We start from the raw sequence: 14,161 nt of genomic DNA, 5'->3' as shown, positions 1-14,161 counted from the left end.
AGAAGATGAGAAGTTTCCAGCCTACATCTCATAGGAGTTCCAGAGAAGTTGAGAAGGGGCAATACTTTGAAGAGAAGTATTTGAGAATTTTCTGGAATGGACAAAAAGACATAAAATTCAAGATGCACAGTGAGTCCCATCTGAATAAAAAACTAAATACAAGAATGTAAATAGATTATATAACTTCCAAATAGTAGAGGAAGAAAAAAGAATGTAGAAAACTCAGTAAGTCAAGAAAGGAGGTGGGAAAACTTCAGAAAAAAATCAGGTTAAATAGCATAAAATAATATAGTAGAAATCAAATATCAGAAATTATAATAAATGCAAGTGTGCTTAACAGTTAAGACAGAGATTATCAGGTTGGATTTTAAAAATCCACCTATGTGTTAGGCAAATGCTTATTCAAAGAAAGATGAGTCCTAGGTTCATTTTAGATAAAAGACACTTTAAGGTAAAAAATTATTGTTAGAAATAAGGAGAGTCACTATAAACTTGTTGCATATGATAACAGAGCTATGAAATACAGAGAACAAAAACTGACATAACTGGAAGCAGAAATCAAATCTACAGTTGTGGTGGGTGATTTTAAGACATGTCTGTTGATAGACGATAGCTCAAGCAGATAAAATATTAGATTTGAGGGGAATTCCCTGGTGGTCCAGTGGTTAGGACTCGGTTCACTGCTGGGGTCCAGGTTCAATCCATGGTCGGGAAGCTAAGATCCCCACAAGGCACTCGGCATGGCCAAAAAAAAAAAAAAAAATTAGATTTGAATAACACAATTAAAACACTTGATTTAGGGACTTCCCTGGCAGTGCAGTGGTTAAGATGCTGTGCTTCCAAGGAACTAACATCCCACGTGCCATGCGGCACGGCCAAAAACTTAAAAAACAAACAAACAAACAAAACCACTTGATTTAAGGGATGCATAGAACTCCCTCACCCCCGTTATAGAATACTCATGTTATTCAAGCCCTCACAGAACATTTACAAAGGCTCAAAATGATCTAAGCCCTAAACCAGTTTGTCAACAAAATTCAAAAACTGGGCATGGAAAAACCATGTTCTCTTGTTGTAATCCAGTTTGGTTGAATATTAATAACAAAAATACCCTTCCTTCACATTTGGAAATTAAGATAGAATGGTTGACTTGCCCTATATCACCACTCCCAATTTAAATATGCTCCTGTGAACTTCTGTTTTTAGATTAACAGTAGATCCCATGTGAGTTTTATAAAATACTAAATTGTCCTATTTGGAACTGGCCAAAGATGTCAGTTGTAGCCTGTCATAGCTGTTTTCTAGCCCACAGGATTATGCCTGCCACAGAATAATAAAGCAATAAATACAACACTTCTCAGAAGAATGAGTGCCATTAGTTACGTATTTACCTGTTGTTTCTAGACATACTTAAGGGTCTAGGGCTTGCATTTCTACTAAATTTAGCTACAAATACGGCAAAATATGTGGCTACAAATAGCATTAAACAGTTAAATATAGCTAAATTCACAAATATTAAATTTGCTGAATCATTTGTTCTTAGCTATTAAAATAGAATTTAAAAGTATTGAGAGTTAAACAATTAAAATTTTCTATCCCTATTGAATACTTCCTATGTACACAAATCTAGACATGGGGGCAAAATAGGGCTGTTGTATAAGATTCAGTTCTGGCCCTGAAGATGTTTATGGTTTATTTTACCTGAAATTTCAAAATTATAATATTCATCTCAAGCTGAGATATTCCGAGGGGGAATGCCTATATGTATGTAATCATGCAAAGAAAAACCCTGAAATTTCATTAAGTGCTGAATAGGGAGCATGAAGAATTTGGTAATTTAAACATGCCATGTTAAATAGTTACTTTAGTTTGAACTAAAGTGAGTTTCTTAGAAAAAGTTAATCTTCTATATTTTTTTTACAGTTTGGATTATAGGTTTTGAATACTTGTGCGGGAGTGTAGGAGATGTCGAGAACATAGTTGGTGTTTGTAAGAGGAATAAATAAATACAGACACATTTTTAACTGTAGTTAATCAGTATTAACTTCTATTTGCTTAGAAAGAGTAAGGAGAATATACTAACTAAACCTTCATGGAGAGGAAAGTTTTTATTCTGAACACTCAACATCAGTAGCCAGTCATGCCACTGTGTGTCCCCTACATGTTGGCTTTCTGTGAGATAAAAGGAGAAGGACAAGAAAACTCATAGAGATGCTCACAACAGCAACAGGGGCATTATCCAAGAAAAGAGAGGAGAAATGCTGTTTTGATTGGTTGAGAGAAGCTACAAACACAGAATGTACAAAATAGACCATACACTGGCTAATAGGCTGTTATGTATCCTCACCCTAAGAAATTTCAGCTTCAGTCCCATTCTGTCTTTTTGTGCTGTAAGTGTTGTATCTGATTCTTACTTGGAAATCCTTACAGCTCAAAAATCTCCTGTCCAGATTCCCTGCAGCCTTCTATATTACAGATTACTTTTATTACAGAACCTGTCACCCCTGTTGTTGTAATTCTTATTTATCTCTCTACAGATGAACTGTATAGCTATGTAACTTCAGGCAAGTTACTTAATCTCTCTATTTTCTTTGCTGTTAAATATAAACAGTATCAGCCTCTTAGAGTTGTTGTGAGGATTAAATGAGAGAATTCCTAGCATGGAGTAAGCACTTGGTAAAAAAAATAGCTATTATTATCATGATCTCTCCTCAGCCAGGCTGAGGTCTTAGAGGGCAGTGCTCTCCTATTGTTCTTTGTATCTTCCTCAGGTGCTTATCTGCATCGGCCCAGAATCAATAAAAAGTGTTTAATATTGTTGCCTGATTTCTTGAGTCTTGCTGGTGTGTATAAGGCAGCTGTTTGCAAACTGGGTTTTCTTAAGCAGTTTCAGAGGAGGCGCTTTTGGACTCCAAAAATATTTTATCCAGATTTTATCTGTAAACTTTATTTTTAAAACTAAAAAAAAAAAAAAAAAAAAAAAAATCTAATTTGTAAACTCAAATGTTGTAAAACAGAACTTTTAATGTTAAAGGCTCTTACTGTATTAACATGCTGTTAATTCATTTTTGTGCTTTTCCTTTAATTAAGAGAGTGTGTCATTTCTCTTTAATTAGTTGAAGGTTATCCTTATATTAAATGCTAAACCGTTAAAAATCAAAACAAACTACAAAGCCAGAATTTGCTGCCATTTGCAAATATTTTTTTCCATAACTTTTAATAGTGTACAACCAAAACAAAACATAAAAATACTTAGAATTCTGTAGCGCATGTAGGAATGTAGCTGACACACATAATTCTTGCTTTCTTTACTTTGTATTATCTTGCTTTCTATTCTAGTGACTGATTTTATAATAAATTCATTTTGTAAATTTAAATAAAAATACATCTATTCTAATTAAATATGGGTTTATCTGCTACTTTTGGAAAGAACCCATTTGTGTATTTTAGGGTAAGGATATATGCTTGACAGGCTACAACTGGCAGCCTTTGGCTAAACACAAACCTATTGGGTTTTCACATAATTGTTCATTTAGAAGAATAAAGACTTTATTGCTTTAAGAATACTTTGAAACCACTGACACGTATGTAAAGTGTCCTGTCGCTTCTAGTCAGATGACTACCACTCTTGCTTTTTCAGAGGTCCAGCTGGAGTAAGGGCCCAAGCCCTGGATAGAGATGGAAATCTCGTAGAAGATTTTGTATTTGATGGAGGAGTTGGGGTTATTGGAAATCGCATTCTTCATGTGAGAAATGCACCTTCCCCTGCTGCCACTTCTTCCCTTGCAATTTCTGGAATGATTGCAGATGAAGTACAACAAAGATTTAAATTGTAAATAATGAAAGGAGCTAGGTATGCATTTTAATCTCCACATTCAGCAACAAGAATGTACTAACTACATTCTTTAAGTTTCATTTAAGAAAAATGGTTTAAAATGTCATTTTTAGGTATACCATTTAGATAACCACTGAATTTTTTTAATTATGTAATGTGGAAATAATAATTTTTTAAAGTCCATGCTCTTTAAAAAGGTACAGTTGTATCTGTCCTGAATTCTTGACTTTGTTAATGACCTGCCCTCACCAACCATGATCTAGAGATTTGGCTTTTTTGGAATTTCTGGGAACTACAGCATGAAAAAGTGATTATTCCCTTAACTTTTTGGCTTTATAATATCTAAGCTTTTTTATCTTTCCTAGACAAGAAAATATATTGTAGGTTGCAAACCTTTTAATTTTGAAGAGTCATAGAAAAGCTCACATCATTTAGAGCAACAGTATTTGTATTTGGGAATTTAAAATTGTTGATTCAAATACATGAAATTTCACATTTTGAAGTAGTTTGAATAAGATTCTATCTTAGCTACATTTGTAAGAAATAACTTTGCAAAAGAAACTCAAAGCATTTATTATTCCCAGTTTCTTTATAATTGACTTGGTCTGATGTCATCCCTAAATCTAAACAGCAGTCCACTCTGAGTATTTTACTTACTCTTCAGTCTTCTGTGGTTGAGAAACTAAAAGAACTTAGAATCCTGACACTGACATACAGAACTTTGTAATTTAAAATAGTATTTATCTCTTATATCTCTGTTCTTCAGTCATACCAAGGTTCTCAAATGTTGGCCAAGATCACTAATGATTCATGCCTACTTGACTTTTCCAGAATCCTATAAACCTTTATGAGGATATTTCTTCATTTTGGGGAAATACCTAATTTTGAGGCATTCACTTTTGTACACCGCAAAAGTGCCTTACAATCATGTGTATTTCATGAATATTTTAAATTGTTGCCCAGTGCCATACTGTATACTATGTACTATATATATATGTGTGTGTGTGTGGTATCTGTTGAAATGATTCTTGCAATTCAGAATGTTGGAAAATAGAAATATAAATGAAAATATGGTATAATATGGGGAAACTTATTGCAGAACCACCATTTAGGTGAGAAATTTTCATCCATTCCCTCACATATACTCTCTCTGGATTAATCTTCCAGTCTTCATTTTTTCTTTCCTCTCGTCTCTCCAAAACTGTGTGATGGATGAGTTAGAAAGATGAGCATTTTGGTTGATAGCAAAACTTACCAGTTTTCTTCCTTTTCACTTCAAGCCAATGATTACATTGATTGAGCTACCTCATCAATTAATTTGAAAGGCTACACATCATCAGCTCATGTTACAGAATAGCACATCTCAGGTGAATAGGTTAGACAGTTCTTCAACACTTGGGATGAGAACACTGAAAGCAGTTGGAAAGTATTCACAGAGGAAACAAGCCCTAATGGTTCTTCATAACAACTGATTCCTCCAAGAAATGTGATACACAGGGTATTTTCTGTTTCATTGCAAGACTATTAAGAGATGGAAAATATTACAATTCTCTATTTCATTAATAGTAAGATTGCATATACACTAAGCTGTGAAAGACTGAAGTTATAAAAATAACTACCCTAATTAAAGCAACCCCCATTCCATTTGGGTCTTTACTCCAAAAAATACAAGTGAAAAAATTATTGAAAGCGTTTTGAATGTGTAGATTATTCTATTTGTAAAACGTTTTTATTTATGTCAATAGAGTTTTGTTGTGGAATAATGCTATAATATTTAAAAGTTTTGTGTATTTCTAAGAAGAATTGTATATTAATATTAAAAATATTTTAATGAGTTTTGGTGTTGTGAACGTAATTTTTAGTTTCATAAAAACTCTGATTCGGGCTTCCCTGGTGGCACAGTGGTTGAGAATCTGCCTGCCAATGCAGGGGACACGGGTTCGAGCCCTGGTCTGGGAAGATCCCACATGCCACGGAGCAACTGGGCCCGTGAGCCACAACTACTGAGCCTGCGCGTCTGGAGCCTGTGCTCCACAACAAGAGAGGCCGCGATAGTGAGAGGCCCGCGCACCGCGATGAAGAGTGGCCCCCGCTTGCCGCAACTAGAGAAAACCCTCGCACAGAAACGAAGACCCAACACAGCCAAAAATAAAAATAAATTAATTAAAAAAAACTCTGATTCGATACTTACCTGGGAGGGGATATACCATGATCATGAAGGTGGTTTTCCCAGGGTGCAGCTCATGCATTGCACTCCGGATGTGCTGACCCCTGCAATTTCCCCAAATGTGGGAAACTTGGGTGCATGATTTGTGGTATTGGGGAACTGTGTTTGAGCTTTCCCCTGTTTTTTTCTATTTTAACCATAGAGATCCTTCAAGACCGTTTTCTAGGGGTCCAGTGGTTTGTGTTTATCTAGTACTGAAGAGAACCTTTAGTGTATCATCCATTTAATGTGGGTACTGGATGGTGGTTAATATGACAGGGATATGGAGAAATAAGGATTTTTTTAAAACTCTGATTCATATAGATTTTGAACTATCAATAGGCTTTAAATAGCAGCCAATCAAGAAAAAAGCTTGTATTTGTATATAATGTAAAAATGAGGTAGAGTAGTTTATATTTTGGGTAAAAAGTGGAACACTAGGGACTTCCCTGGTGGCGCAGTGGTTAAGAATCTGCCTGCCAATGCAGGGGACACAGGTTCGATCCCTGGTCCAGGAAGATCCCACATGCCGCGGAGCAACTAAGCCCGTGTGCCGCAACTACTGAAGGCCACGCGCCTAGAGCCCATGCTCCGCAACAAGAGAAGCCACCGCAATAAGAAGCACGAGCACCGCAACGAAGTGTGGCCCCCACTCTCTGCAGCTAGAGAAAGCCTGCGTGCGGCAATGAAGACCCAACACAGCCAAAAAAAAAAAAAGTGGAGCACTTTCCTACTTACAAAAAATGGCTTTCCATTTGGTAGTGGTAGCAATATCTGGCTGTGCTTTTTCCATGGAGAGGAGGGCAATAAGTAAATCAATCTTTTGGAATTTCATACAAAATTATTGTTCCTCTCGGGAAGACATTTTTGGTATGCTACCTCTTACACGGGGTTGGGGTTCTGGACATGAGCCTCCCATATGGGTTATAGGGCAAATGATCTGTCTGAGTGCCTGCTCCAATTTCTTTCCAGTAGGTGGACTGTTAAGAGGACCAGAGTTAGCTACAGCAACGGACCATGAAAGTGAGTGACAACAACATTTATTGTTTCCTGTGGCATTGCTTTGGTTTGCTACTGACTGGCAGCACTTGTAGCTTTAAATAAATGGAGGAAGTAGGAGAGAGTAAATGGGAGAAATGTTAAGTCCTCCTTGAAAATGTTTTTCAGTGAGAGAATATTAGTGGTAAAATTTTTACTGCCTTTTAAAATTTGAGATGTGCTTGGGTCATTCAAGTTATCTCCTTAAAGCCATTCTAAATTCTAAAAAGGCAAGTAAAATTACAATGAGGTATCACCTCACACCGGTCAGAATGGCCATCACCAAAAAGTCTACAAATAACAAATGCAGGAGAGGGTGTGGAGAAATAGGAACCCTCCTACACTGTTGGTGGGAATGTAAATTGGTGCAGCCACTATGGAGAACAGTATGGAGGTTCCTTAAAAAACTAAACACAGAGCTACCATATGATCCAGCAACCCTACTCCTGGGCATATATCCAGAGAAAACCATAATTCGAAAAGATACATGCATCCCAATGTTCAATGCAGCACTATTTACAATAGCCAAGAGATATAAGCAACCTAAATGGCCACCAACAGAAAAATGGATAAAGAAGATATCGTATATATATACAATGGAATGTTAGCCATAAAAAAGACTGAAATAATGCCATTTGCAGCAACATGGATGGACCTAGAGATTATCACACTAAGTGAAGTAAGCCAGACAGAGAAAGACAAATATCATAAGATACCGCTTATATGTGGAATCTAAAAGAAAAAAAAAAAGACACAAACTAACTTACTTCCAAAACAGAGACAGACACAGAAAACAAACTTATGGTTACTAAAGGGGAAAGGAGGTGGGGGCAGGGATAAACTGGGAGACTGGGATTAACATATACACACTACTATGTATAAAATAGATAACCTACAAGGACCTACTGTATAGCACAGGGAACTGTACTCAATATTATGTAATAACGTATAAGGGAAAATAATCTTAAAAAGAATATATATATATATATATATATATATATATATATATATATATATATATATATAATGTGTGTGTGTGTATAACTGAATCGCCGTGCTGTACAATGGAAACTTACACGACATTGTAAATGAACTATACTTCAATACAAAATTTAAAAAATAAATTCTAAAGATACGTAAAATTACTATCAGATTCTTAGTATGATAGCATATTAATTTTAACTCAAATTTATGATTGAGTTTTTGTTATATATCCCTAGGCCCTCTCTCTCATGGTATCAGTGTGTTTAATACTTCTATTTTTCAACACTTGAAGCATGTGTTTCTAATGAGGTTGGAGTTTTTCATTTAAAAAAACAGCTTTTAATTAATGTTTTGAATAAGTACAACATTCATATAGTTGAAAATTCAAAAGTCATAAAAAAGTACACAGTGGAAAGTCTCCCTCTCTCCTCTAGCCCCCCAGTTCTCATCCCCGAGGCAACAAAACTTGTCAATATCTTGTGCAGCTTTGCAGAAATATTTATATATAATAAAATACTGTCTCCATTTTTTTTTTACACAAGTGGTAGCATACTCTGCATACTGTATTATACATCCTGCTCTTTTCGCTTTGCGGTGTATCTTGGAGAATGTGCAAGTGGCCTGAACACAGTGGCCTGGTTCTTTTTAAATGACTTTATAGGTTCCAGTCTCTGGATTTATTATTTGTTGAACCAGTCCCTTATTCCTACTGATGATTATTTAAATTGTTTATTTCTAGGGTGTTTTGTTGTTGTTGTTTTGTTGTAACAAACAATACCGTAATGAGTAATACTGTGCAAAGCCATTTCACATATGATCAAGCATACCTACAGGACATATTCTTAGAATTTATTGGGTCAAAGGGTATGTGCCTTTGCAACTTGGACGTTGTCAAGTTGCCCTTGATGGAGATTGAACCAATTTACCAATCTCACCAATAATCTGAGTACCGGTTTCCCCATATTCTCACCAACATAGTATATAATCAAACTTTCTGATCTGTGCTATTCTAACAGGTGAAAAATGATAACAGTATTATTTAAATTTGCGATTTTTGTAATATGAGTGAAGTTGCACATCTTCAATATGTTTGAGACATTTATATTTCCTTTTCATATCCTTTATCTTTTTTTTCTTATTAAGTTTTAGTCTTATTAATTTGCAGGAATTCCTTTAGATGTTAGGGAGATTAACTGTGTAGGAAATGAGTTGCAAATATTTTTTCCAGTTTGTTATTTCCCTTTTGGCTTAGCTTGTGGTGTTTTTCTTTGGCATACATTTTTAAAAATAGAATTTATCAATCTACATTTTATATCATAGTAGAAAGGTCTTTGTACTCCAAAGTTATAAACAGATTATTTTATGGTTTTATTTTTTACATTTAAGTATTTGACACATCTTGGCTTTAGCCTAGTGTAGAGTATACACTATGGATCCAACATGTTTTTCTAGGTGGCCCATTTGTCTGGTTGGGAAACTTTTTACTGGTGTCATTCTTGGATTATCTTCCACATGCACGTGGATCACATTTCTGTTTGCCTAGCCCAGAGATCACAACTCAGATGCCTGTAGAGACTAGGCAGGTTACATAAAAGGGTGAAGAGTGCCAGCTGGGGAGTATAGCCAACTGGAAACGGGATGGCATATTTTTCTAAAGAGGCAGCCACTACCCCACTGCCTGCTGATTATTCCCCTGCAGGAAGCATCAGGGCCCAGTGTTGCCAGATCTTTGTCAAGAGAAGCTGAAAATCCAGATTTTTATATGAAATCTCTTAATTTTAAAATATTAACAACAGTTTAAAAAATTTAAATATAGCTTTGGTTAAACAAAATGTGTCTTCAGACCTGATTTGACCCAGAGAAGGCTTCTAACCTCCTTAGCCAAGAATGAAACTTCCCATTAACAACTTTACTCTCCTACAAGAAAATACAATCACAGTCCAGTAGTTTGACAGCCTAGCAGTTTATGGCTGGAGTTCAGGAAGAGAGAGAAAAGTAAATACACTCTATATAAGCCAAGATCTTTGCCCTCACTGATGGAAAGATTGGAGACATACAAGCATTTCCCTATCCTACCTTTATCCCAAGTATTGTATGTGGGAATGTGGATGTGGCCATTTATTAGAGATATTTTTTTTAATTGAAGTATTTCTGATTTACAATATTATATTAGTTTCAGGTGTACAACACAATGATTCAATATTTTTTATATATTATGCTCCACTTGAACTTACTACAAAACACTGGCTATATTTCCCCGTGCTGTACAACATATCCTTGTTGCTTATCTATTAGAAAAGATTCTTGATTCAGTGGATACTTGGATTAGAAAAATGGTTGAGTGGATACTAAGTTTTCCAACTCTGCCATTATGATTTTGCCAAAATGACAAAATGGTGCTTGTTTTAAGGTAGGATAATTGCTCTGCTACTGATCTGGAACTGAAGCGTGGCACAGACTTTTTTTTTTTTTTTGGCACCCTGTTCTTCCTTTCCCTTCCTCACTGCTAGTGGCTGGCAACAATGTATTGTAATTCATGTATATTCTCAGCGTCTTTAGTGGGATGAAATTTACGTTAATGATAAAGTTTCCAGAGTCTTCAACTCAGGAAAGCTTAAGGTCTGGGGATCTTTTTTGGGTTGCTAATGAGTATGGCTGGCCCCAAGAGCGGATCCAGGTTTTTGTGGCGCCTGACACCTCCACACCGCCACAGTTTGGAGGACACCATTAAGAAAACAATGCAAAAATATGGAAAGTTTTACCAAAACGGTATGAAATTTTTGTGAACACATAGGGGCTCATGCAAGTGAAAGACCTTTAAGTTCAAGCTTGATTAACGTTGCCATCTGCCTTTTTTTGGCCCTACTGTGTGCTAAGGGCTTCCCACTCCTCACTTCCTTCAGTCCCCACAGCACCACGCTATGAAATAGTTACATATACAGAATAGCCATGTAGAACACAAATACATTAAATATCTCGTCCAGCCGGAAAGCCCCTTTCTCTACAAATCCCTATACTGCTTCCCATGACGGAGTCCTGGGGCTCGAGGAGTGGCATCGAGTCAGGATTGTCTCGGGAAGATCGAGAGGAGGAAGAGTGTGTGTAAAACGCAGTCAGTGAGTTGCGGAGTCTGTCTGGAACGTGCACCCAGCAAGCGCCCAGGAGACGCGCACTCCCGCGAGGAGGCCTCCGCTCCCGGCCAGCCCCTTTGCCAGCTCCGCGACGCGCATGCTCCGTGCGGGGCTGCTCCAGCTACACTGGATAATGAGCGCGGGGCGGAGGGGGCTGGCCAAGCAGCGCTTGCTGGGACCCGGAGCTTGGCGGCGGCCCTGGGGCGCTGTGCGCGGCTGCTGAAGGGGCGGCGGCGGTGGTGGTGGCCAACAGTGTGCGCGCCAGTGTGGCTCTCTCGCCCGACGCGCGCGCCCGGCCTGTCCCCAGGGCCCTCTGGAGGTGACTCGGGTGGGCCGGGCAGGGCGGCGTTGCCGGTTTGGAGGGCGGAGATGAGGCGATGAGGAGACAAGCCGCCGCCGCCGCCGCCGCTCTCTGCCTGCCGCGGCCGTAGCGGGAGTCCGAGCAGGGGAGAGGCCAGCTGTACCCCCGCCGGGTTGCGAACCCAGACAAAGGAGGAGGAGCCGCCCGAGAAGCGGGCCAGCGCCGCCGGGAAAGGAGGCCGCCGCTTCGGTCGCAGCCGGGGGCCGTCCGGGTTCACGGGCCGCCGCGCTTCCTCTGCGGACGCTGCACTAGGCGAGGCCGCGGGGCCGAGGAAGCCGCCCCCGGAGCCCCCGCCCGCCCGCCGGCGCCGCCTCCGAGCCGCCTCGGCCGTAGCCGCGGCCCGGGCAGGAGGCGGCGGCGGCGGCGGCCGGCGAGGCGAGGCGGCCCGCGCCCTGCCTGTCAGGCCACCGGCCCGGCCCGTTTCGGCCCGCGGGCCGCCCCCGATGCGCAGGCGCTGCCGCCGGGGCCATGCAGCAGGCGCCGCAGCCGTACGAGTTCTTCAGCGAAGAGAACAGTCCGAAATGGCGGGGACTGTTGGTCTCGGCCCTGCGGAAGGTCAGTGCTGGTGCCCGTGCGGCCGCGGGGCCCCTAGGGAGGTGCCGGGGCCGAGGCGGGAGGCAGGCGGGCGGGGCGCGCGGGCCGCGGCCCCTCGGACGCTCTTACGGGGAGCTACACGCCCTCCCCGCGCTCGGGGCCCGCAGGCCCAGCACTTTCTCTCCGGCCGGCGATGGGGGCGCGTGATTGCCTGCTGCGTCCAAAAGGACGTTTTCTCAAGTTCTTGCTTGGCCCCGCAAGGAAGGTTTTGTTATGATCATAAAACTGGATTTCACGTTGCAGTCATTTCGTCAGGCGACTTCCGCTGTTGACCAATTAGTTGTCCTCAGGCTGGATTCGGGCAAGGGAAAATCCCGCTGGTATTTAGACAGTTTCTAAAACAAAAGCACATTTCTAGCCTGGGTAATTACTTTTAATTAAGTTCCTTGGGGCTGTTTCCTTAGGCGATTTGCTCGTGAAGGGTGTCCACTCACTTAAGAGGTGGTAACTTTTTTTTTTGTAAGATGGATGTGTTTCTCGAGAAATGTCAGTGAGCCATGATATTGCTTTTAACAATTCTTGAGGTCAATTTAAAGTGCCTCCTCCCTTCCTGCAAAAGGCGTCCCCCCTGTTTACGAGAGATTTCCCTTGTAGCATTTGGTCAGTTTCTTCACTGAGTGCAGTTTAGCACTTATAATCATTTTAGGGGGACGAAAAAGGAGCAGCTCATAAAAATGAATGTTTTAAGTTTGGGAGCATCACTAGGGTGCATCTCTCCCGTAGATGGTGTCAGTTTTCGTCTGCATTTAGGTAATAATCATACTATCATTTTTATAATAAAACCTTTTGTAAGGTCAAGACATTTAAAGAGTGTAAATGGGTGCAGGAGAAGATACCATACCTACTGAGCGTGGGTTTTCCTTGCCAGTGATGCAAACTTAGTCCCTTCTACCTTTTGTGGAAAATAACCAAGAATAAATTTTAAAATAATAAAGAAAGAATAAACATTAATTTAAAAGACTGCCCTTGGAAAATAAATCTTCATACATTAAATTTCTACAAGTGAAAGGAAGTAGTATATTAAGTTAAAAACATTTTCCTCGTGCATTCAGAGTTTCAGATTTGCCATTATTTTCATAATTCTTATGAAGAGATACTGCCTCCCTTGGGCCAAACATCAGCTAGTATCTTTTTAAAGAATTTGGTGGAGGTGGCTAGGAGCAGCTAGACAGTTATCATTTCACAGGTATATTAGGTGTTAAAAGTATTAAATTGACCTTCCTTCTGTGGGCAACCCGATTCTATAAGGAGAGGGAAAGAAATGGAAAGTGTGCTGAGTGGTGATAATGAAAAGCAAAGGGGGAAATGCTTAGATAGTAATTAAATCTTCCACCACATAGAAAGAAGTGTGAGTACAGTTATCAGGTAAGCCTGTATTGTTGGCAGTGTGAAGTAGGTCTCCACCTACTAGTATTTTCTGGTAGCAAATAGAATTTGAGTATGTGTTGCATAAATTATTCAGTAGGTAGCTTTGACCCTAATAATCCGTCATGCACAAATACAGTTTTATATCTTCAGGTTAGCCTGGAAACAAAGCCAGCGTTAGCATCCAATCCTAGTCCATTGCTTTGAGTCTGGTATTTTGCATTTATATGTTGTGCTTGTTTTCTTGGAACTCGGATGCCTTGTAGATCTCTATTTTCTTATTCCACAGTTCTTGTATATCCTTTGCTTATGGAATAAATACAGCAAAGAAAATCTGGTCTTTTGAGGTGAATTCAAGAAGCAGTTTCTATTTAATTGATTAATTTACTGTTATTCTAGAATTGAGGTATATTCCCATGGAAGACTTTTTTTATGTTTTTGGTGTTCATAATTCAGATTATGTTCAGTTTTGTGGTATTTGTGGTATTGCAACATGTAGGTTTGTAGTGCTTGCTAAGAGTTTTAGTTCTTAAAGAGCTCAAGGTTCACTCTTTCTTTGAAGGATGAGTTAAATTCTGGTCTATACTTGCCACCCTTGTCTTTGTACAAGGGATTCCTACCACTTATGGGGAGGCTCTGTCTTCACA

At 39.5% G+C, this 14,161-nt stretch overlaps 2 protein-coding genes and 1 non-coding gene across 5 annotated transcripts in view; all 3 read left to right on the top strand.

The window, feature by feature from the left end:
• L2HGDH (L-2-hydroxyglutarate dehydrogenase) overlaps positions 1-5,669 on the top strand; it is a 51,825-nt gene extending 46,156 nt beyond the window's left edge. For both annotated transcript variants that reach the window (XM_036839838.1, XM_036839831.1), the window contains one exon: positions 3,641-5,669. In XM_036839838.1, coding sequence (XP_036695733.1) covers positions 3,641-3,836 — 196 coding nt within the window. In that variant the 3' untranslated portion in view covers positions 3,837-5,669. The remainder of the gene's footprint in view (positions 1-3,640) is intronic.
• A 349-nt stretch (positions 5,670-6,018) lies between these two features.
• On the top strand, positions 6,019-6,182 carry LOC118891453. Its single transcript, XR_005019026.1, has one exon. It is a non-coding gene; the product is annotated as a U1 spliceosomal RNA (small nuclear RNA).
• Positions 6,183-11,895: 5,713 nt separating this feature from the next.
• The window catches only part of SOS2 (SOS Ras/Rho guanine nucleotide exchange factor 2), a 101,677-nt gene continuing 99,411 nt past the window's right edge, over positions 11,896-14,161 (top strand). For both annotated transcript variants that reach the window (XM_036841501.1, XM_036841499.1), the window contains exon 1: positions 11,896-12,110. In XM_036841501.1, coding sequence (XP_036697396.1) covers positions 12,024-12,110 — 87 coding nt within the window. In that variant the 5' untranslated portion in view covers positions 11,896-12,023. The remainder of the gene's footprint in view (positions 12,111-14,161) is intronic.

This window comes from Balaenoptera musculus, chromosome 2 (assembly GCF_009873245.2).
Source record: "Balaenoptera musculus isolate JJ_BM4_2016_0621 chromosome 2, mBalMus1.pri.v3, whole genome shotgun sequence".
Lineage (NCBI taxonomy): Eukaryota > Metazoa > Chordata > Mammalia > Artiodactyla > Balaenopteridae > Balaenoptera > Balaenoptera musculus.
This window is presented reverse-complemented; position numbering and strand designations above follow the sequence as displayed.